The sequence below is a fragment of the Lepidochelys kempii genome, chromosome 15 (assembly GCF_965140285.1).
Source record: "Lepidochelys kempii isolate rLepKem1 chromosome 15, rLepKem1.hap1, whole genome shotgun sequence".
NCBI classification, from domain to species: Eukaryota; Metazoa; Chordata; order Testudines; family Cheloniidae; genus Lepidochelys; species Lepidochelys kempii.
The window spans coordinates 27,671,487-27,693,526 of NC_136394.1; the positions used below are offsets into that span (position 1 = coordinate 27,671,487).

The 22,040-nt window shown below is 50.7% G+C and overlaps 1 protein-coding gene across 14 annotated transcripts in view; it reads left to right on the forward strand.

Annotated features, from left to right (window-relative positions):
- CUX2 (cut like homeobox 2) overlaps positions 1-20,732 on the forward strand; it is a 228,743-nt gene extending 208,011 nt beyond the window's left edge. For 12 of the 14 annotated variants that reach the window (XM_073312603.2, XM_073312590.2, XM_073312593.2 and 9 more), the window contains 7 exons: positions 45-146; positions 5,758-6,512; positions 8,325-8,484; positions 12,362-12,631; positions 13,387-13,575; positions 15,027-15,300; positions 17,306-20,732. In XM_073312603.2, the coding sequence (XP_073168704.1) occupies positions 45-146; positions 5,758-6,512; positions 8,325-8,484; positions 12,362-12,631; positions 13,387-13,575; positions 15,027-15,300; positions 17,306-18,119 (2,564 nt within the window). In that variant the 3' untranslated portion in view covers positions 18,120-20,732. The remainder of the gene's footprint in view (positions 1-44; positions 147-5,757; positions 6,513-8,324; positions 8,485-12,361; positions 12,632-13,386; positions 13,576-15,026; positions 15,301-17,305) is intronic. The other 2 variants (XR_012155035.2, XM_073312602.2) reach the window with 2 other exon arrangements.
- Positions 20,733-22,040: the final 1,308 nt, after the last annotated feature.

A 22,040-nucleotide genomic window follows, 5' to 3' on the forward strand; every position in this document is an offset into this window, starting at 1 on the left:
AAACAATGCAAGTGACAAATCTGTTATCATGCCTCTTTGATCAGGTAGCATTACTCCGAGGATTAGAACTCCAGAAACCGGCTCTGACGATGCCATCAAAAGTATCCTGGAACAAGCGAAGAAGGAGATTGAGTCTCAGAAGGGAGGTAGGTGGAGAAATCACAGAGCCAGGCGAAGCTCCATCACACAGATGTGTGTGATCCTCAGTGCATACCTGGGATTTACGCCGCCAAGCAGACAAAGCGGTGTTTGTGAGCTGAACCAGCCAAGAGAGGCAGTGGAATCCCACTTTTCTCTCCTGGTTCTTTTCCTCCTGAGATTCCTCACTGGAAAACAGCGTCCAGGACTTGTTAAATGAGCAAAACTGTTGCAGGTGCAGGAGGAGGAAATGAACGGAGCGCTCAGCTGGGTGAATCTGACAGCCACACAAATAATGAGTAATGAGAACAAGTCACAGTATCCCCAGTACCCTTTCTAGTGTGTGGTCACCAGCAGTGAAGCCGCCTTGTGGCAGTTTGATGGTGTGTGTCCCCCCTGAGGGTTATTACTCCTTCCAAGCCAAGCAAAATGGGGAACAGTCCCCTGCCCTCCTTGCGTCCCACATTGCAGCTCAGTGTTCACACACACAGAGCCAGGAAGTGAAACTAACCTGCCCCTCGGCACTGGTAAGCTGGAAAAAATGATAAAAGGGGGGAAACACCACCAATAAAGCAACCCCAGGGAGGCTGAAAACCCAATGCACACTGTCCATTTCATCACCTGGGTTAGTTTGCGCACAGGTAGGGGTGAAAGGTTTGCCAAAGTGTCTGGTGATTTTCATCACCACCATTTTTGAGTGCCGAGTGGGGTCTGACTTACAGAAGGTGGCTGCTCTGGACTTTCTGAAGACCAACCCCCGTTGACGATGGCTCAGGCTGGAACCCCAGAGTCACTAGTTCCTTTTGAAAACCTTGGCCTTGGACAAGGTTAAACTTCTAGGCCAAAATTATCTGACTTGGGTACCAAAATGGCAGTGCCGACCGTACCTATGGATTTAGGCGCCTACCTTTAAGCATCCAGGTTTGAAAGTGTTGGCCATAGAGTTTTTAATCTGGAAGTGTCCCTTTAAAATTAATTCCCTGGTACTCTTTGAACTGCTTAGTCTGAGCACGATATGTATAAAATTCAACACTTCATTTCCAATAGGTCTGTTGAAACGTATGCTGTGTGTGCTGCCCTCTGCTGGACACAGGCACAGAAGCATCTCTGATTCTGGAAGTAATTCCATAATTGGGCTTTCCTTGTAGTTTCAAGTCTTTGAAGAAACATCTAGTATGGTGTGGCATTATCTTGCTACTGGGTTGGATCTGACTCTTAGTAGAACTGAGACAATGTCATTTTGCCATATCCGCATGCACAGTTGTAATAAAAAATTAAATCTTCAGTTTAAGTTTGTGACAGCAGAGGAGAGCAATGAAAACAAACCATTTAAACGTTGTTAGAGAGGAAACAGTTTTCCACAGTTCTGAGTGCTGCTTCACCTCCCTGCCTGCATAAGGGCAAATGTAAATTGAGTTGACATTGTATGTGATCTTTTAAAAACTTCAAATCTAACCCTTTTTCCCTGAAACAGATGATTAAATGAGAATGCACGATCCATGTGGCATGAGCAATCATTAAACCAGCTGTGTTCAGAGTCCATTACAAGAAGTGAAAAACTTTAAAACAGGTAGTCTGCTGAGAAAGCAGAATCCCCAAGAATTAAATTAGATGAGAATGGTGGAAAAACAAACAGGGAAAACAAACATGTCTGCATATTGGCATAATCTTTAATGGGATTTATTTTGCAGTAATAGAAATAGAACGCTGGCTATATATGTGCATGGCAAAACATACGCTCTTCTGGGCACTTATGTCCAGACAAACTCTCTGATTTCATGTGCCTGTGACTTTAAAAATCAGTCCTAATAGAGCTGACATTTTTTAAGATAGATGTGTGCCCAAAGGTGAACGTTATTAAGGAGGTTCAAGGAAAATCTCTTCACCTGGGTTTGAGTTATGGAAGAATTTAAAAACAATTGAAATCATTTTCCATTGTGAAGATACAGGATGCATCATGTAGCTAAATAGGTTGCTGCCATATTCATCTAGGAATGCAGGAAACTGACTCCAGTCACACAGTAGCAGCCAGTGTGGAAACTCCCCTGCCCCCTTAACTTCAACGAGATGTGAACATCACATCCAGACGGGGACAATTTACATGCTAATATATGAAGCAGAGGCAATTTTTTAAAAAGGCAAGGAAATTAAATGCAAAATATGGGCTGCAGAGATAAAATCCTAAAATGGGAATTGTAGAATTTAAGGGGTCAAAAGCAACATTAAATATTAGATGATTATTTGTATTATGGTAGTGCCTGCAGGCTGCAGCTGAAATCAGGGCCCCATTGTGCTAGGCTGCGTACGGCCGCATGGTGCGAGAGAGTCCTTGCCCCAACAAGTTTACAATCTAGACAGACAATACAAAAGGTGGGAGCAGAAAGAGAGGCAACGTGACCTGCCCAAGAGAACAGAGCAGGTCATAGTGGTAGAGTCAGGAATAGAGCCCAGCTGTCCTGACTCGCAGTCTAGTGCTTGAGCTACTGGATGACAGCCAGGTTATTGCCCCTCCACCTGGAAACTGTTCAGCTCCTCTTGTTTCAAGGAACCTTAAAATGGCTGTGAGAGGGTAGAGAAGGAAGTTATTTTTCTCTCTATTTTCAGTTTGGTTACTTTGTGCACTTTGTGTCTAGTCAGTTTCACTATTCCCCATCTGCTCTGTAAGGGCCCTGTCCTGCAAACTCACATGTCTGTCAGTTCTGGGACTGACAACATACCTAAATGTGTGCTGGATTGGTCAGTTTCCCCTGTTGTTTGTGTGGGTCTTTCACACGCCAGCAAGGGAAAGGAAACCTATTTTATGAGAAAATGAGATTATGAACCCGCAGATATTGGCCAGAGGGCCTTTTAGGGGCAGATGTGGCACCTGAAACCATGTTTAACAGACTGCTTCACTGACTGACTAGATTTTAAGTTGGAGCTCCCCCTCTATCTTGGCGCTGCTGCACCTATGCATTGTATTCTGTTCCTGTCTTTGTAGTTAACATGTGGCGTAATATATCGCTGGTTGTGCTGAAAAACATTATTATGGTAAGCATCCCCAGGTGGCGCTGTAACACATAGTCTTCCAAGTTCTTTTCCTTGGCATACGAGCAAATGTTCAGTCTTGGGAAGATATGCTCTGTGTCTTGATGTTAGCTTTATTATGCAAGGCTCAGAGGAGAGAGAGGTGTGGGAGCACCAGGAGAGTTTGCTCTCTGCCTTGGTCTCTGAGGCTATGTCTACACTACAGACCTTACAGTGGGACAGCTGTACTGCTACAGCTGTGCTGCTCTAACGTCTCCCATGTAGCCGTTCTTTGCTGGCAAGAGAGTGCTCTCCGGCCAACATCATTAAACCACCCACAACAAGTGATGTTAGCTGTGTCATCAGGAGGGCCTCTCCTGCCCACATAGTGCTGTCCACACCAGCACTTTTGTTGGTGAAACTTATGTCGGTCAAGGAGGTGGTTTTTTCACTCCCCTGACCAACAAAAGTTTTGCCGACAAAAGTGGTAGTGTAGACAAAGCCTGAGTGGAGTCAGTTCCTGAGGCAAAGTTGCTTCCTGGGAACCAGGCGTTGAGATGGGATGAGAACCCAGAAAGAAGGGATTGCTCTGCATGCTGTTTGATCCCCTCTCTTCCAGGACTGGTGTATGTGTGTAAATAAAAGAAGTTACACTCAGAGTATCCCTAGACACCACATTGCTGATTTCTCCTCCACTGGAGGGCCCCAGATATCTGCCACCTCTCATGAAATGAGCAACAATCTGTTCCCTATGTGTGTACACAATGCATAATAGGACTAAGGACCTATTGCTCCTGGAAACATCTGGCTTTCCTGACTCTTGTGATTTTAACCATGTATCCCATTAATAGAGATTAATTGAATTCTATATGTAAATATTTGCATGGGGTTCTAAATTCCCATCTGGACTTTAGGGCCAACATTTTCCAAAGTGGCTAGTGACTTTTGGGTGTCCATTTCACGACGCATTACGGAGTAATTGTGTCAAGTTTCAGCCCCGAAGGGAATGTGGTTCATAAAGCTGAAGCAAAGGAGAATGGGGGAATACAATGGAAAAGCTTTCTCTGTCCTTCACTAGCATATTAGCAGGCTGTCATTAGATTGCGTTTGTCACAGTTACATAACCCAGCAGTTTCAAAGATCTTATGCTATCTGCAAAAATAGCTTGGCTTTGTTCCCTCTCCACTCACAAACATTCAACTTTTCTGCAGGAGACACCGCACAGGGGGACACTGTGAGTGACACCTTAGTGAGTCAGGTTACAATGATTTTTAGCCATTTTTTTCCATGTAGGGTGCACAGATCTATAAATAGCTTCCATCGTTGTTTGGAGTGCGGTTGTAGCCAAGCTGGTCCCAGGATATTAGAGAGACAGAATGGGCGAGGTCAGATCTTTTATCTTTCATTGGATCAATTTATATTGGGGGAAAAAGACAAGAAAAGCTCTGGGTAAGCTCGAAAGCTTGTCTCTTTCACCAACACGTTGGTCCATGAAAGGTATGACCTCCCCTACCCTGTCTCTCTAGATATAGAAATAGCATCCCAGACTTCCTCCTGAAATACCCTATGCTATATAATCAATATAATCGTATTTGTATATCAGCGCCAGGTTTATTATTAAGAATAGTATTTTTAACAAACATAGCTCTTATATAAAGATATACGGGTGGTGGTGTGAAAGGGACTCGCCCCTGGGTATTTTAACTGGGGGTCGTATCCTCAGCTCCTCCTCACACGAACGCCCATAAGGGATTCCAAGGGCTGGCTCTCCACGAGGAGCGCATTGACACATGTTCTTTTCCAGGAAGGGCACGGCAGCCCTTCGCTTGTTTCTGCCTGGGGGGATCATTTGTAGACTGTTTGCTCTTTTCAGTGCATTTACAACCAGCTCATCCTATTGGTTTAGATTGTGTCGAGTCCAGCGTTGTGTCTCCAGGCTGCTGAGCCTTAATAGGGCTTTCCGGCTGTAGATCTCAGAGCTCCTTACAAAAGAATGGTTTCAGAGTAACAGCCGTGTTAGTCTGTATTCGCAAAAAGAAAAGGAGTACTTGTGACACCTTAGAGACTAACCAATTTATTTGAGCATAAGCTTTCGTGAGCTACAGCTCACTTCATCGGATGCAAAAGAATGTATCCCCATTTCACAGACGCCCCGTCAGTGTCCCCTACAGGTGCTGAGCTTGTCCCCCTGACATTGGCAGGGGCGTGTGACAGAGGGCATGCAAGTCTTGTGCAGCCCCAGCTCTTTTTAGTCCAAGCAATACAGCTCATGCTTTTAGCTCTGGAAGTCCCCAGTTCAGTCCCTGGTGTGTTGGCCAAGATGGCAGCCATCCCATCTCCTGTGCAGAATGGGCTCTACGGGGTCTTGGGGAACTGGCCCTCCCCGACCCAGCCAAGTCCCTGCTCCTTTAGTTCCAATATATGCTCCGAAGTGAAGGGGAGGGTCTAGCACAGCGCCCACGGCCTAAAATCTCCATGGGCCTTCCTTGGCATGCAGCCAGCAGAGCTGCACCCAGTGACTCAGTGGGGCCTGCCCCACAGCGAGATACCCGGTCCCCAATGAAGTTCCATTTCCCTGCCCCCTCATTCCTGCGTTGTCTGCCCTGTCCCCAGGTGAGACCAAGAGCTTGGCTGCTCCCCAGGTGGTCACCAATGGCAACAGCAACTCGGAAGAGGCCATTAAAAGCATCCTGGAGCAGGCCCGGCGGGAGATGCAGGCCCAGCAGCAGGCCCTGCTGGAGATTGAGTCCAGCAGCAGGGCCGTGGCCACGCCGCCTGCAGAGCGCTCCACCTTGGCCGCCGTCAGCCAGAACATTGTCCAGGCCTACATCAAGCAGGAGGAGGGGATGCTGGGTACCAGCTCCAGCTCCACCTCCACGCAGACCCCCCTGACGGTGCTGTCCCCCGCCGCCTTCGTGCAGAGCATCATCCGCAAGGTCAAGTCGGAGATCGGCGACGCCGGCTCCTACTTCGACCAGCACTGGGCATCGGAGCGGAGCCTGCTCAGCCGGCCCTACACCTCGGTGTCACCCTCCCTCTCCTCCTCCTCCAGCTACTCCAGCCTGGCCAACGGGCGGGCCTGGCCGCGGGGGGAGCCCAGTGAGGAGGAGCTGGCTGCGGGTGAGGACGAGCCCCACAAAGCTGTGGAGTTGAAGTCCGAAGGGGCCAGCTCGGAGCCGCAGAGCGCCGGCCGCCTCTCCTATTACCCGGCGTACGTACCGCGAACCCTCAAGCCAACTGTCCCGCCGCTGACCCCGGAGCAGTACGAGATGTATATGTACCGGGAGGTGGACACCCTGGAGCTGACCAGGCAGGTGAAGGAGAAACTGGCCAAGAATGGAATCTGCCAGAGGATCTTCGGGGAAAAGGTACCGATCCGGCTGGGGCTGGCCCAGGGCCTGGCTGGAGCCCCAAGCCCAAGCAAGCCCCAGTTTAAAGCTTGGCTTCCCTCTCTCGTCTTCTCAGCTGTCCTAGCCACTTCGGCTTCTTCCCCCACTGGCCATCCCCGAGCTCCTGAGCTTTCCTCTGCTAGCAGCGCAGTAGGGCCCCCAGCATTTCCGCAGCCCCTCGAGCACCGTGGGGAAGGATTTACACCTCTCAGTCCAGCAGAATCATGGGTTGGGGGCCGCTGCTGTGGGCTGGACTCTCCCCCAGCTATTGCTGATATCTGCCAACCCCTTCTTCCCCCTCCCCCCAGTGCTCAGAGCACGGGACTGACTGCACTGGCGAGGGGCTGGAGTGCCACAGAAAACCCACTCCTGGAGACAGGAGGGTGACCGGCTGGGGATCTGTGGAGAGACAAGGAATACAAACCAGTTTCTCAGGGAGGTGGGTAAAGTACCCAAGTAAAAGCCCAGCCCCTGTCTCTGGGGCCCTCTCTGCAGATGCCCTTTGCTTTCCCAGCCACTTGCCTCCTGCTCCCCAAGCCGCTTCCTCCCCCTGGATGCATTTCCCATCTGTCTCCCACACTGCCAGGCCTGGGCCAAGCTATACTAGTAATGGCTCTCTGCAGTCCCAGGTTCCTCTCCCTGCTGCCAGCCACAGCTTCCCCTCAGCTCCTAACGACAGGTCTCTGTCAGCCTCCTCTGCCCCTCTCCTTCCCCCGGCCCCCCGCAGAATCCCCCACAGACAACTCTGAGCCATGCCCGGGCCTAGCCTGTCCCCCCTCTCCTAGGCGCCCGGGGGAATGGCCAGAAGCACGGCACTCCCGTTGAGTGGCCGGAAGGGCTTTGGGGCCATTTCTGGCTGGAGTTCCCCCATGCTCTGGGACTTGTGGTGCTGGCTTCTGGGGGGTGCCAGGTGCTTCTGGGCCCAGCCAGGGGGAGATTCTCTTTGGAGATCGGCTAATGGAGTGGCGTCATCTCCGTTCCAGCCGCCATGCTGATCTTACGGTACAGTGTGCTTGGAGCGAGGCTTGGTACCACGCTGGGAGGAAGGGGATCTAGAGGCGTTCTCAGCCCAGATCCTCCTCTAAGTGCTAGGCACACAGCCTGATGCCCACAGAAACTGTGTAAACTGCAAGGTTGGACTCTGCCCCCTGTGGTCTCTCCCCTTCTCCACCCCCACCCCCCCATACATGGGTCAGAGAAGCCCCACAGCTACCTGGGAGAATTCTTCCCGAGCACAAGTTTTCCTATGAAACTCCCGCACACACGGCAGAGCCCCAGTGTGTAGGGGGCATGCTGGCAACGGGAGACGTTCGCCCATAGTGCGTGGCACCACTGGGAGCTCCTGGTGAGGGTGCCATCATTTAGAGCAGCCCGGGGGAGTTGACTCTATTATGCTGGTGTGAAGCAATCAGGAGGGCGCAAAGACGGCATCATGCCGTGTTCCCTCAGGGCTGCGAGTTCCCAGCACAGGCTCTGAACCGGGGCGGGACATGACGAGGAGACACTGTGAACACCAAGCTGGTCTCCAGCCTCAGTATTTTGGATGCACAGTGGCACGGAATCTCCCACTTAACACTAGGTTGATGTGAGGGGAATCTGAGGGAAGAAATAGCAAAGATTCATAGAGTTTAAGAGCAGAAGGGACCATCAGATCCTCTTGTGTATCACAGGCCATTATTTCACCCAGCTACTCCTCTCCTGAGCCCAGTAACTTGTGTTTGACTAAAGCACCTTCCTGAAGAGGACGCTCACCATGCAACCCAACCTCTCCCCCTGTGACATCTGCTCTAGGTGCTGGGCTTGTCTCAAGGGAGCGTGAGTGACATGCTGTCCAGGCCCAAACCATGGAGCAAGCTGACCCAGAAGGGCCGGGAACCGTTTATCAGGATGCAGTTATGGCTCACCGATCAGCTTGGCCAAGGGATCAGCCAGCAACCAAACCCCCCGCAGGGTAAGTTCATGCTGCTCTTTGTCTGACGGCTGCCTTGAATATTGTATGTAGGGATGGGCCTAAGCCATATTTGGGATCCAGTTTCCAACTTGGCCAGAGCTTGAGGATGTTTGGAGGGTTTGGCCCATCTGTGGTGTGAACTAACCAGCGCTATTCATCTGGTCCATTGGATTGACCCAGCTGATAAATCAATAGATGGGTCAGTCCACCTGTTAGACTTGTCGATCAATCTGATCGTTGATGCTTGTATCAACCATAAGCCATGGAATTTCCAATGTTAACCTGGAAACGTCAGTTACTTTCCAGCTCTCTCTTCTTCAACCAAACCCAGAAGCAGGAGCACACCTAGCAGGATAAAATATCTCCATAAGATCTGCACTTCCCGATCTGGCAGGTAGATTTGCAAGTTGTTTGCAGAGGGCTGAGCACAACGGGCCCTGGCCTCTCTAGGCACTAACCATAATACGAATGATAAATTATAGCAGAAGTGCCAAAATATGAGAGTTGGGTAACATTTTTCAGCGGAAACCCTTTTTCATCGAAAAAAATGCAGATTCAGTGACACCGAAACAGTTCATGAATTCATGTCAATTTCACCAAATTGTTCGTTTGGCGCGGGAGAGGATTCTGAAAACATCCAAGCATTTCCTTTCAACATTTTCTAAACAAACCATTTTGTTAAATTTGAAATTATTTCTGGTTTCAAAAGCTCTTTGAATTTTATATTTAAAATTCAGAACATTTTAAGAGTCAAAATTGAAACAAAGCATTTCATTCAACTTGACATTTTCTTCCATTTGTGGAATTTTTAGTTTTCGATCTGAAACAAAAAAATTTTTTCCGACTTTTTTAAATTGCGAATGAAGTGAAAAATCAGTTCTGAACCCCTGCAGAGACCAGTCTCACAATATTACTTCCTGACTGGCAGCCAGCTGTGCTGTACATTTCATAAACCAGCCTGTGCTTAAGAAACTTCCAGCCTAAGGTAGTTAGAGCAGAGTCATTAGGAAGAGGATCCAACATTTTGGGGGCTTATGTCTATGGATATTTGACAGCACCCATCCACAGGTCTGCACCCATCCACAGGTCTTCAGGAGGGTTTGAACCTGAGACCTGTAGCACCACAGCACAGACCTGTGCCACTTGAGCTAAAAAAGGAGTTTGATTAGGGGCACAAGTAGTAGGTTATTATCCTGTCTCTGGCACAACCACAAAGGGGGTGCAACCCACAATGTACATACACGTTACAGATTGATATGCACCCACAACTCCTGTAGAGTTGCATGCATGTATCTCGGAGCAAAATGCAGCCCTCTGTGCAGATGCAAGGCATGGGGCTCTCTCTCAAGGTGTGCCGCCGTGAGCTTCATTCATTTTCTAGTAAAGTCAGTGGAAAGACTCCCATTGACTTCACTGACACTGGATCAGGTGTCAAAGCCTGTTTAAATAGAGAAAGCAAATATAGCTGGTGAGCACCAGAGACTACAGGGGCACATGGCATGCTGCATTAGCAAACCAGTCTGGGAGATTGCCAGTCAATCCTTTGTCCCATCTCAGAGCCATTAGAGATGCTGACACTGCTCATCACAACTATTCCAGCTGCGCTCTGCATTGACCTCCTTTGAATTCTTAAACACAGGAGGAATTTTTGTTCTTTATTCTGTAAAACTCAGCCTCACCCCTCTTCTCCCCCCCCCCCCATGCTGCGTTCTAATTGCAGTGCTACATCTCCAGGTTAAAACAAGGCATGCTCATATCCCCCCAACACACACACACACACACACACACACACACACCCATGCTGTCATCTTTGGGAAAGGATCCTTCATGCATCTTTCCAGAGCCGTTGTTCTGACATATCCGACTCTTTTCCAACCCCCTTAATTAGTCTGTTAGACAAGATAAGGTGGTTATACAGATCTTTCAAATGTTATTTTGTCAGAAATTGGTTTTGAATGTCATCTAGTAAAAATAAACCCCAACAACAACAAAATCCCCTGGCTGTGTGCCTAGAACAGAAAAGGAACTGGGAGGGGGAGGGATGCTAATGTTGTGTTGTCTCTCCTCAATTATTTCCACCACCACAGGATCTGTATAAAAGATTTTGCCTTATTTCTCCCCCACTTCCAAAAAGAAGAGACACGTGGCATTTCTCCAGCCTGCACATGTTGCAAACGACAAGTCACCACAATAAATAATGTTCAGATTATTTTATTTCTCATTGATTTTTTTTCCTCTCCCTTCCACCTCCACCCCCCCACCACCACCACCAAGGTGACTGCAACACACAAGCTGGAGATTTACTGCAGAAATGAATTCTCTGTCAACCCCTATTTGCCCCCAGATGATCTCAGACTTGACTGGAATTGACAGTTGTTAAGAACGGGGGAAAGACCAGGCGAGACGGTGTGCGGCAAGATTAGTCTGCAGCCGCACACAGGCAGCTGACAGATTTGTACAGAGGATTTTGTTATCAATAAACCCATTCAAAATAATGTTTCAATTGCACTTAAATGTCTTCCCCTGTGATCTATCACGGTGGAGAGACAGTCGAGATCTAGAGCGGAGGGGATCTGGGGAGAAGGGGCAGCGGCCAGGGCAGAGTGAATATTACGTTCACTGTCTCACACCTGAGTTCTTATTTCTATGAGTTGTTCGGCTTGATGCTCACATGCAAACTTTCACTAGTTGTGAAAGGTACCACCGGGGCCAGATTAACACCATCCAGCATCCTAGGCCCGCGTGGGGGGGCCCCCCAGTCAAGCAGAGGGCTGCTGGCTGTGGCCCTAACCATGACGAGATGGGCAGCATCCTCCCCTAGTCTCTTCTGCTCTGGTGCCAAGTGTGGGGCCAGATGCCTTCCTGTCTGGCTGCAGTGGCTGTTGCTGCAACCTCTGCGTGAGGCTGTCAGCAGATTCAGACAGACGTTGTTGCTACATTGGTCATGTGGGATCCACCTTTTCAAGCTCTTCCTCTCAGCCAGGAGGGCTAGAGACATAAAGGGTATTGGAAAGAAAGCTTTGATTCTGCTGCCGTTGTAGGACTCTGGGATCCAGGGCCCTGGGGATGGGCCTGCTGTGCCCTCGGACTGGGCTTTTGTCCCCAAATCTGTAGGTTTCTCGTGTGCCACAATCAAAACCTAGTATTTGCCGGGAGCATTCAGGTGAGTAAGGCTCAGGCTGACCCTTGTGTCTCACATCTGGCTGACTAGGAGACAGCAGCCAAACGCAAGTGACTAGCTCATGGTGGAAAGTCAAAGCCATGGCATGGCAGCTATAAATAAGCCAGCAATAGGAAGTGGTGCTGGTGAGTCAACAGGCTGTCCTCTTGCCACTGAGTCAGGGCTGAACTCTGGACTCCAGCCCAGTGCTTGGGATTAATGTGCTGCAGAGGAGAACTGGGTTTCTCAAGTCCTAACTGCTTATGGCTAATAAGATTCCTGCAGCACCTTTTGCAAGAGTCAGCATGTTAACCCTGCTCTTTCACCCAATGTCCTTCCGTCCTGCCTTCCTAAACGCCCCCTTGCAGTTTGAAGTGGAGATGATACTCTCTTCTCTGGTGCATAGTGTTGCTCTGTGCTGTTAAATAGTTGCTGCGTTTTGCCCCAGAGGTGGCTGCATTTCAGTGATGCGGGAAATGATCCCTGGGTATAGCTTGCCTGGGATCCTTCAGGTTGAAAAATGCTCTGGGATGTTATCAATGACTAGTTAGGTTGAAAGGCTCATTCAGAAGCCTCTGTCCCACACAGGGCTAACTAGCAAACAATCCGAGCTCACCAGGCTAAAATTAAAACCCCTAAGGGCGAACACTACCGCTAGGAGGAAACAGGATTGTGTGAATGGCAACAATAATGCTTTGTCTCCCTGGTGTTTGACAGCCAGCCCTGGAGAGACCCAGTCTTCTCCCTCCCCACCACCCAGCCCTTTGGAGCAAGACAAAAGCCCCCCAGAGCCACTCACTCTAACTCTGGAGAGCAGCAAAGAAAATCAGCAACCGGAGAGCAGGTCGGCCTCGTCGCTGAGTGGGAAGATGTGTCCCAACAGCCAAGCACTGGTGGGCATCCAGGAAATCGTCGCCATGTCGCCCGAACTAGACACTTACTCCATCACCAAGAAGGTCAAAGAGGTGTTAACGGACAACAATCTAGGTGCTGATTTCCAGATGCCTCTTGGCGAGCCGCGACGTGTGCTTAGCTGCAGAGATGGGCGAGGCTGGGGGGGACTCTGGGGTTTCAGTCCAGCCTGGAGCAGGGAGAAGGGTCAGGCACACGGTTTGGTTGTGGAAGCAGATCCGGGGGGCTCCATTGGGGAGCATTGGATGGGGCTTCTCACCAGGTCTAAGGGTAGGTTTCTGCTTCAGCTGGAGGGATAATTCCCAGCTTGAAGAGCCAGACCTCGTGCAGCTGCAGCAACGTCCATAACTTTAGCACACTGGCTCGAGGAGAGCGCGCCCGGGTCTGTCTGCTCAAGCTGGAAGTGACACCTCCATCTCCAGCGTAGACATCCCCTCGGCGTCAGACCCTGAGCGAGGCCAGGCTGTGGCCAGTCCGATGGCAAGGAGGACACCCCAGCAGCAGGGAAGCTGAGCATGGCTGGAGACCGGCTGATTCAGCCACCTCCACTGCACAATATTCTGTTCATTGCTTCCTTCATGAGAGCATCAGCTTCGTAGCAGCAACAGACGGGCCAAATTCCCCACTGGGATGGGCCTGCTCCTGCTCCCCTGAAGTCAGTGGGAACTTTGTCGCTGGCTGAGATAATCAGGGACAACTTCATTGCAGGCAGCGGTGCTGGCAGAATAGTCCAGTTGGCATAAGGGACAGTGCTGAGCTCCAAACCCCCGGTTCCAGGCCTGAGCCATGGTGGCGTATGGCATAACCCCCCTCTGCTTCTCCTCTGCCAGGCCAGCGGCTGTTTGGGGAGAGCATCCTGGGCCTGACGCAGGGCTCGGTTTCCGACCTCCTCTCCAGACCCAAGCCCTGGCACAAGCTGAGCCTGAAGGGCAGGGAGCCCTTCGTCCGCATGCAGCTCTGGCTCAACGACCCTCACAACGTCGACAAGCTCCGCGACATGAAGAAACTGGAGAAGAAAGGTGAGCGTCAAGGGGAGGGATAGCTCAGTGGTTTGAGCATTGGCCTGCTAAACCCAGGGTTGTGAGTTCAATCCTTGAGGGGGCCATTTAGGGATCTGGGGCAAAAATGGGGGATTGGTCCTGCTTCGAGCAGGGGGTTGGACTAGATGACCTCCTGAGGTCCCTTCCAACCCTGATAGTCTATGAAAGCCCCTGAGCTCACCGCAGCACCGGGGCACAGAGCCGGGGCTGCATTCTGACCCAGGTGTAAATCCAGAGTCACTCCCTGAACGCCACACTGGATCAACACTGCTGTGCACCAAATTCAGCCTCACGTGTCTAGCTAGTCATGGGCTGGCCTTTATTGAAGGCAGTTCCTTGTGAGTTGGGAGATGATTCTGCTCTCGCACTGGTGTAAATCAGGAGTGACCGTACTGAAATCAATGGAGTTACCCCCGTGTAAACCTGGGGGAAGGCAGGTCGGAACCTCTGCTGCTCAGTGTCATCAGTTCAACCGAGCAGGGATCAGAGCTAGCGGACTGCTGAGACAAACCTGGGACTTGCGCGTTTGCCCATCGCAAGCTGGTGACTTACAAATGACCTTGCCATGACGATAAATAGCATTCCAGGCAGTGTTACTGAATGGGGGCGAAGGGCTGACAGCGCCAATCTGGGCGCTCGAATAGGGGCATGACCAGAACGTTCCCTCCCCACCCCATGGTGCAATATGCTGTTGCTGGTTGACTCTTCCCTCCACCCTAGAGGTGGCTGCATTTCGCCAGAGCAGGACGTACTTGACGGTGCTGTGCTCTGACAGTCTTCGGGGCTGGCAGGTGCCCTACACAGGCGGGGTGTCAATAGGAAGTATTGGCTGGGGCTCGCCAGTCTCCAGTGCTTGCTCTGGCCTTCTCGGGGGGTGTAATCGTCTTAGAATGACAGGATTGCAAGCTGCCGAGATACATTTCCTCATCGCTAAGGAATGACAAGAATGCTGTGGTCAGAGAGGGTTTGGGCAGGTGAGTGCCCCGGTAGAGATGGATTGATGAGACGTGTGCAGACGTAGGCTCAGGGTCAGTTATGTCTGCATTTTTGCCAGCGGTAACCCAGCTCCTAGGGTGAATCCCCCTCCCCCCAGTGCAACCCAAGATTCAGGCCCTGGTGTCTGGAGGGGAAAGCCTGATGCTTTGACCCGCTGCAGCACTCGCTTGCGAGGAGGGAAAGGCCAGGGAGCGCGCTTTCTGGAAGCTGCTTGCAGCTGCACTAAAACGGACCGTGCCGCGTGCGGTTTCTGTCCAGGCTGCCTCAGATTTGGTTTGGCTGGTTTAATGGCCCCGGCCTCTTTGTTGCCAAGTTCCCCATTGGCTGCCCACTGGGAGAGCCTGGTGGTAGCAGAACGAGTGGCGAGATGGGCCGAGGGGTGTTGGCAGCACAGGGCATCTCATGGACGGCTGTGTCTTCTCCTCTCCTGTTAGCTTATCTGAAGCGTCGCTATGGGCTGATCAGCACCAGCTCCGACAGCGAATCTCCCAACACCCACTCAGAGTGCACCAGCCCCAGCCTCCAGCCCCAAGACCTCAGCCTTCTCCAGGTCAAAAAGCCCCGGGTGGTCCTAGCTCCAGAGGAGAAGGAGGCCCTGAAGAAGGCCTACCAGCTGGAGCCGTACCCATCCCAACAGACCATCGAGCTGCTCTCCTTCCAGCTGAACCTCAAGACCAACACGGTCATCAACTGGTTCCATAATTACAGGTATGGCAGGTTCAGGTGGGGTGGAGCCATCTCCATCTCGGCGGGGAGCGGGACGGGGTGGGGATCTCGGGCGGCTCTACGCTTGGCAGAGCCATAGCTCCATTTTCAGTGGCGAGACGTTGGCAGAGGGCTGCCTGTCATCCTCAGGGGGAGCAGGAGGGGAGGGGACCCCAGAGGAAGGTCTGTGTGTTTGTTGCTCATAGACACAAACCAGGTTCTCCTGAGATCTACCTGGCCCTGGCTCGAGGGTGGGGGCACTGGGGTGTCAGTGGGTGGCATTTCCATGTATCACACAGCAGCAAGCAAAATCCCACGGCCATAGATCTCACAAACCCAAGCGAGGAGTCAGCATGCGGGGCACAGCGGGTCCCGGATGGCCCAGCCGAGTGGGATCGCTCCACTGCAGAACCTCGGGTCTCATTGCTAACACCATCGTGGTGTGGTCACAAGCCCAGCGCTGGTTCCTGGACTTGCAGCCAGGCTGGCCAAGAGAGGAGTGAGCAGCCAATGTCTGTTAAAACAGGGGGTTGATTCTGAAACCTACTGACGACACGTTCAGTGTCAGCATTGATAGCTATTGCAGCTTGCTGCTGCAGAACCTCACCCATGGCTAAGTTTCAAACCCACCGCTGGTGTTGCAGAATTGAACAAGGCAGGATTTGTGCACTGTGCAGGTTCAAATGCTGCATCTGGCCCTGTCTGGAGTCTCAGTGAGCAGACACGGTCAGTCAGGAGGCCAGAACTCAGAGCCACTCCATCTCCAAAGGGCTGCTCTCTTACATCCACCAGTCTCAGTTCTTCTTCAATGACTAGCATGGGCCTCCGGTCCAACAGCTGCCTAGCAAGGGCTAACACTAGATCCCTGGCTCTTCCTGCCGGGCTCCAAGGGCCTCAGGAATCATCCTTTGGCTCCCACTCACTGAGGCGTGCAGACATGTGGGGTGGGGTGGGGCGAAGTGACTCTGGGGAATGGATGGAGAGATTATACTTGAGTAAGGTGCAGACAGATGCAATGGATCTTAAAAAGAGCCAGCCTGAGTTTCTCTCAGCCCAGCTTCCAGGGGCTGGTCTACACACTGGTTTTGTATCATGCCAACAATATCACTTTGAAACCCCAGTCCAGCTAACGCAGTACAGTCCCCTCGCGTGGATGCTTATGCTGGTACAAAGGTGCTTATATCTAACCCTGGACAGTTCATTAGCCTCGCTCTGCCTCAGATCTCCCCAAGGTAACACCACTGGGGGTTAATGCTAGGGCTGCCCAGCATTGCTTGCACTCAGTTTTTTGGCTGAAGAATGCGCTTGTCTCCCCTCCCCCGCAGAAAAATGAAACTGTTTGTGAAAATGTGTCCAAAAGTTTTTGTTTTTTGCAACGTTTCCCCCAATACTTTACCCTCAAAATCACAACTGAAGTGTTTCATGGAGGTGTCAGTCAGTGAAACGGCGAGAAAACGGTCAGAGAAAAAACCCACGTGGAAAATAATTGCAGCCTGTGGGGGTCCATTGGAAGCCTGCGCGACGGAAACAAGTGGGAAAGTTTGAACAAATGTTGACAGATTGTTTCCCTATGTTTCGGCCCACTCTAATAGCAACCGTCCAGGGGAGTTGGGAGCCTTCACTCAGCGTACACTAAAAATGTCCAGGGGCACGGCTGAGCCTCTCTAGTGCTGTAGTGTAGACACTCCCTACAGCCAGGGGTGGGGTTCTTCTGTCACGGTGGTAAACTCACCTCCCTGAGGGGCAGCAGCTAGGCTGACAGAAGAATTCTTCCGTCGCCCCGGGTCTGTCTACGCTGGGGCTTTGGCCGGCTTAACGACGTCTCTCACACCCCTGAGTGACGTCGCTAAGGCGACCTGACTTTCTAGTGTGGACCAGCCCTCAGTAATGTGGCAGCCTGGGCTCGTGGAGAGGAGAAGGGATTCAGAGGCGAAGACACCCCCCACTCTGAGGGGCTCGGCTGGAGCCCTAATGCTGCTGTTACCGTCCTGTTGTGCTTGTCCTGCAGGTCCCGGATGCGCCGGGAAATGCTGGTGGAAGGGGCCCAAGACAACGACACAGACCTGGAGCCGAGCAGCTGTGGGGGTGTCGCGCCTGGCAGCAATTCGCACAGAGTCCCCAACCCGCTGAGCCCTGATTCAGAGGGGGAGGACAGGAAGCCCGTCTTCAGAGACACGAAGCACAGAGGGCCGAACGAGACCCTGATCAGGGTCAAGCAGGAGCAGATGGAGGCGGGGGAGAAGGGCGACTGTTACAATCCCCGGGACTCTTGCAGCCTGCAGCGGGAGACGGAGCACGTGGGGGCCTCTATCCAGCATCCCCGACTTCTCAAAGAAGAGCAGGTGGATGCTGCTCAGGACGCTCCCCAAAGCACTGCCAGCCTCACCAGGAGCAGCGCTTCGTACAGCACCGTGCATGCTGCTGGCGCTCCCGATTGCTCTGCCCTACAGCCACCCCAGGAATCGGAAGGTGGAGAGCGGCTGCACCCTGACCCCGTTAGCTTTAAATCTGCCTCGGAGTCCTCCCGCTGCAGCCTAGAGGTCTCTCTGAACTCGCCCTCAGCTGCCTCCTCTCCGGGCCTCATGATGTCCGTCTCACCAGTCCCGTCCTCTTCTGCTCCCATCTCTCCGTCACTGCCAAACACCGCCTCCGCCAAGGTGCAGAGTTCAAGTCCTGCCGCAGATACGGGCTCTTTACAGCAGAGCGTCAAGCTGAACTCAAACATCCAGCGGAGACACGAGAAAATGGCCAACCTCAACAACATCATCCACAGGCTAGAAAAGGCAGCCAATCGGGAGGAATCCCTGGAGTGGGAATTCTGAACGGTGGGCAGTGGCTGCAGAACAAGGGTCTGATTGGTTGCTTTCGTTGGTACCAATTATAAACTTTCTGGAACACGTTGATGGAACAGGGAGCCCTACTGGCGTATATATATAAATATATATATATTTTGTTAATTTCATCACATGCTGAGGACAAAAGAAAAACCCATTTGGTTAATAAGAAAGGGATGGAAAAACAGCACGTAGCTTCTGAATCTTCACACCTGATGAAAGGGAACAAAAATAAATAAAACCCAATCTTTGTTTTAAATGTGAAAAACTGGGAACACTTTTAGAAAAAAAAAATATTTATAGACCTCTTTTAGATATTTTAATAAAAGGATACTTTGGAATTTATTAACAGCTTAAGCTGTTTTGATATTAAAGAGAGCTATAAAATCAAGATGATGTAGCAGTTGTGTCATTAAATGTACACTGAAGTCTTGTAGTTTGCCACTGGAAGAGATTAAAAAAAAAAGACTTATTGATCAAAGCCATCGAGAAGCACTATAAGACTGACCAAATTTAATAAACTTTTGACTAGCGGTTTTTCCACATTTGTCTGTAAGACACTGCATTGCTACTCTCCTTTCCAGAGACTGTGGTATAGTCCGTGAAGACTCTAAATTGAAAACCGTGATGCCATCAAGTATGTATTTAGTTCTGGTGGTACGTTTTGAACCCTTTGTAACACAGAATGTCACGTGCAGTTGTATATGTTGTAGAAAATGTCTGCAATAGCCTTCCTGAACAAGCTGTAGCATGGTCCATAACCAATTCCTTCCACTTCCTCTAGTGAGTAACCCATGACAAACTGAAATGAACTAAACAATTTCAGCAGTTTGCGGCAAAGCTTTCTGTCCGTTTAAAAAACGAAAAAATGAAATAACCCCTCGCTCTGATTTTGGGAGGGAGAAGGGCAAGGTTCACGGGTGCAAATTGTCTTTTGACTTCTCTGGTTTGATGGGAACATACGTTAACAATGATCATGACATTGCAAGATTTTTTTTTTTATGCATGAGCATCACCTCCTTTGGTGAGTGGGCGTCAGCCAGCAGGACACCTTAACTCTGAGCTTTCAATGCCAGTGCTTGGGGGCGAGCACTCAGAAAACATAAACCACCGGCTCACATCCGGAGTCGGAATCTGTTTGTTTTTACCTTGGGCAGCTCCAGCTTTTCAGGCAGAAGCACCTTTATGTTGCTAGATTTTGGGCTCTAAGAAGAGCGCCGAGCAGAGAGAGATTTATCCTCCAGGTTTGAATCCGTCAACAGTAAATGGCTTTCTTTACATGTTATGGTTTCTGCATGTCAAATAGGTCCTCAACTGTTTTCTACAGCAGCACTTGGTTGAAGTTACAGCCTAAGGCCAACCGCCTTCCCTGCACTGAGTGAAGGGTATAAACCCTTGACGGTAGAAAGGCAGTGCGGCTGCACTTGGGGGTGCTCGCTTCCACCCCACCCCCACTTTGCAGTGGGCGCTGTTGCAACAAATTGCCCTCTGGTACCTGCAGCATCTTCCCGTGCTTAGGCAGGAGGTCCTTGGTAATTGACCGGGGCCCTGATTCAGCAAAGCCCTTTTAAGCACATGCTTTGACTTTAGTGAGGCCTAAGCACGTGTGTGAAGTTACACCTCAGTGTTTTGCTGAACTGCGGCCTTCAGGCCTGATCCACAGCTCACTGAAGAGTGCAGGGGTCTTTCCATCGATTTCCGGGGGCTTTGGATCAGGCCTCCCTTACAGGGGGGCACGTGCTGAGTTGTCAGCCATCGGACCAGGCATTTTAGCAGCATCAGTGGCACGTGTAGCTCTGTGCTGTTGAATTGCCCTTGCGATGGATTTTTCCCCCCCATTCTCGCAGCTAAAGACTGTTGAATAGACCAAGATCTATCTTAATCCATGCCAGTGATCAAGCCCTGGCTAATGCTATGCCTTTCAAAGAAGACTGGTTGAAATGAATTGTGTTGGTTTGTTCAGTACTGCGCGGGGGCTTTTAATGGCATTTGGCAAGGACCAGACCGCAGCATGCAAAGACCTACCCATTCCCTCCCTCCACAGATGCAGCCAGTTAAAAATCTCCGCACCGAATGATGACTGAAGTGTCGTGAGCGCACATCTGCCGGGCACGGAGGTGATGCATGGAACAGTTTTCCACTGTATACATTTTTATCGGAATAGAAGGTATTTTTATACTTGGGTGGCAGTTAATGACCAATTTTAAAAGCAAATCCATTTGACTCCATGACGGCCAGGATCCCATCTGCCATATTTTAGCAACCATAGTCCTGTCTGAACAAGTGAGAGCTTGTCTAACGGAACGATTTGTACGGTTTCAAACCCCAACATGCCATAGAAGGGCAAGGCGTACACGTTGACTACTATTCTTAGTGTGCTAGTTGTTAGCTTTAGTGGAACGGGATTTGATTAAGCACTTAGTCTAGTCTTTTGAACACAGAAATCCTGTTGTACTAAAAGCTAGTGGGACATGTTGATCACTTTTTGTTAGGCTCATGTACTGTACTTAAAAAGTTTCTATGAGATTGATGAACTTTGTTAAAAATTTTAAAAGGAACAAGTTCTGTAAAGAGCCACTAAATACAGAAGTTGTATAATAACTTTGCTGTTTCGGTCTGTTTTGTTCTGAGTTGGTTCCTAAGCAATCCCTTTCCTCCCTCCGTTCATCTCTCTGCTTTCTGAACCTGCAAGGAGTTAGTTCTTGATGACACAACACACCATTGATATATGATGTGTCATGTCTAGGGCCCAGCCTGCCTCCCATTGCAGTCAATTAGAGCTTTTGCCTTTGCATTCAGGGGCAGTGGGGCCTGCCTGGTTAAACTGTTCTACCCTCTGTAACTATCGCCTGCTTGCTTACATGTACCTGTGATTCCGAGAAGGAAGCAGCACTATCATCCAGTGGCTGGGGCACTAGCCCAGAAGTCAAGAGACCAGATGGAAAATCCTGGCTCCAGTGAAATCAGTGGCAAACCTCCCCCTGGCTTCATTGAACCAAGATTTTAACCTGGATTCTCACCTTGGCTCTGCCACCGACTCACTGTGTGGTCTTGGCCAAGTCACTTCCTCTTTCTGTGCCTCTGTTTCCCTGGACTAATGCTTTCCTCCTTTGGAAGGTGCATGGAGATGTGCAGGTGAAGGGTTCCCGCTAAGCATTACTATTGACTATTGCGGAGTGTGAACTTTCCAGCACACAGCTCGGCAGACCAGAAAGCATTTTGGACCTAAGCAGATTAAATAAAAATTTCAGAGTTAAGATTTGCACTAGCCCCGAAGCCAGCTGTCACCAGAATATCCTCCTGGGGATGGAGAGCAGACAGGCTCTTCCTCCAGCCTCCTCTGGGCCTGCTCCCTCTGTTTATCACCTCATCAGCCCACTGCCTGAAAGCGATCAGTTTTTCCCATCCAGGACAGTTCTCTGCGCTCTGACAGGGTACATCTACACTGCAAATGAAGGTGTGAGCACGGTGGCTGGGCGGACCCGTTCTAGCTTTAATCAAGCTAGCGCAGCTAAGGCTAGCGGTGAAGGCATGGCGGCATGGGCTAGTAACCCAAGTACGTACGCAGGCTGCCGGTACGCAGACAGCTAGCCTCCGCTGATGCCCGTGCTGCCACATCTTGGCGGCTGCTGGTGTGCGCTAGCCAGATCAAAGCTAGCGCGGGTATGCCTAGCCACCCCTGCGCTTCCAGAGACCGCATACCCAGAGTCAACTCCGTGCATCCTGTGCAGTCCTCCGGATGGGCTGAACCACACACCTCTTTCCACACAGCCCTGGGCCTGGGTCAAAATCCAGCTGGGGAGCTGGGTTTGAATTCTGCAACCAGCCCCTAGCTTACCATGGCACAAACTAAACCCCAGCAGCCAACCCGCCCCATATCGACAGCCCAGGGGCCATCTCTACTGACGC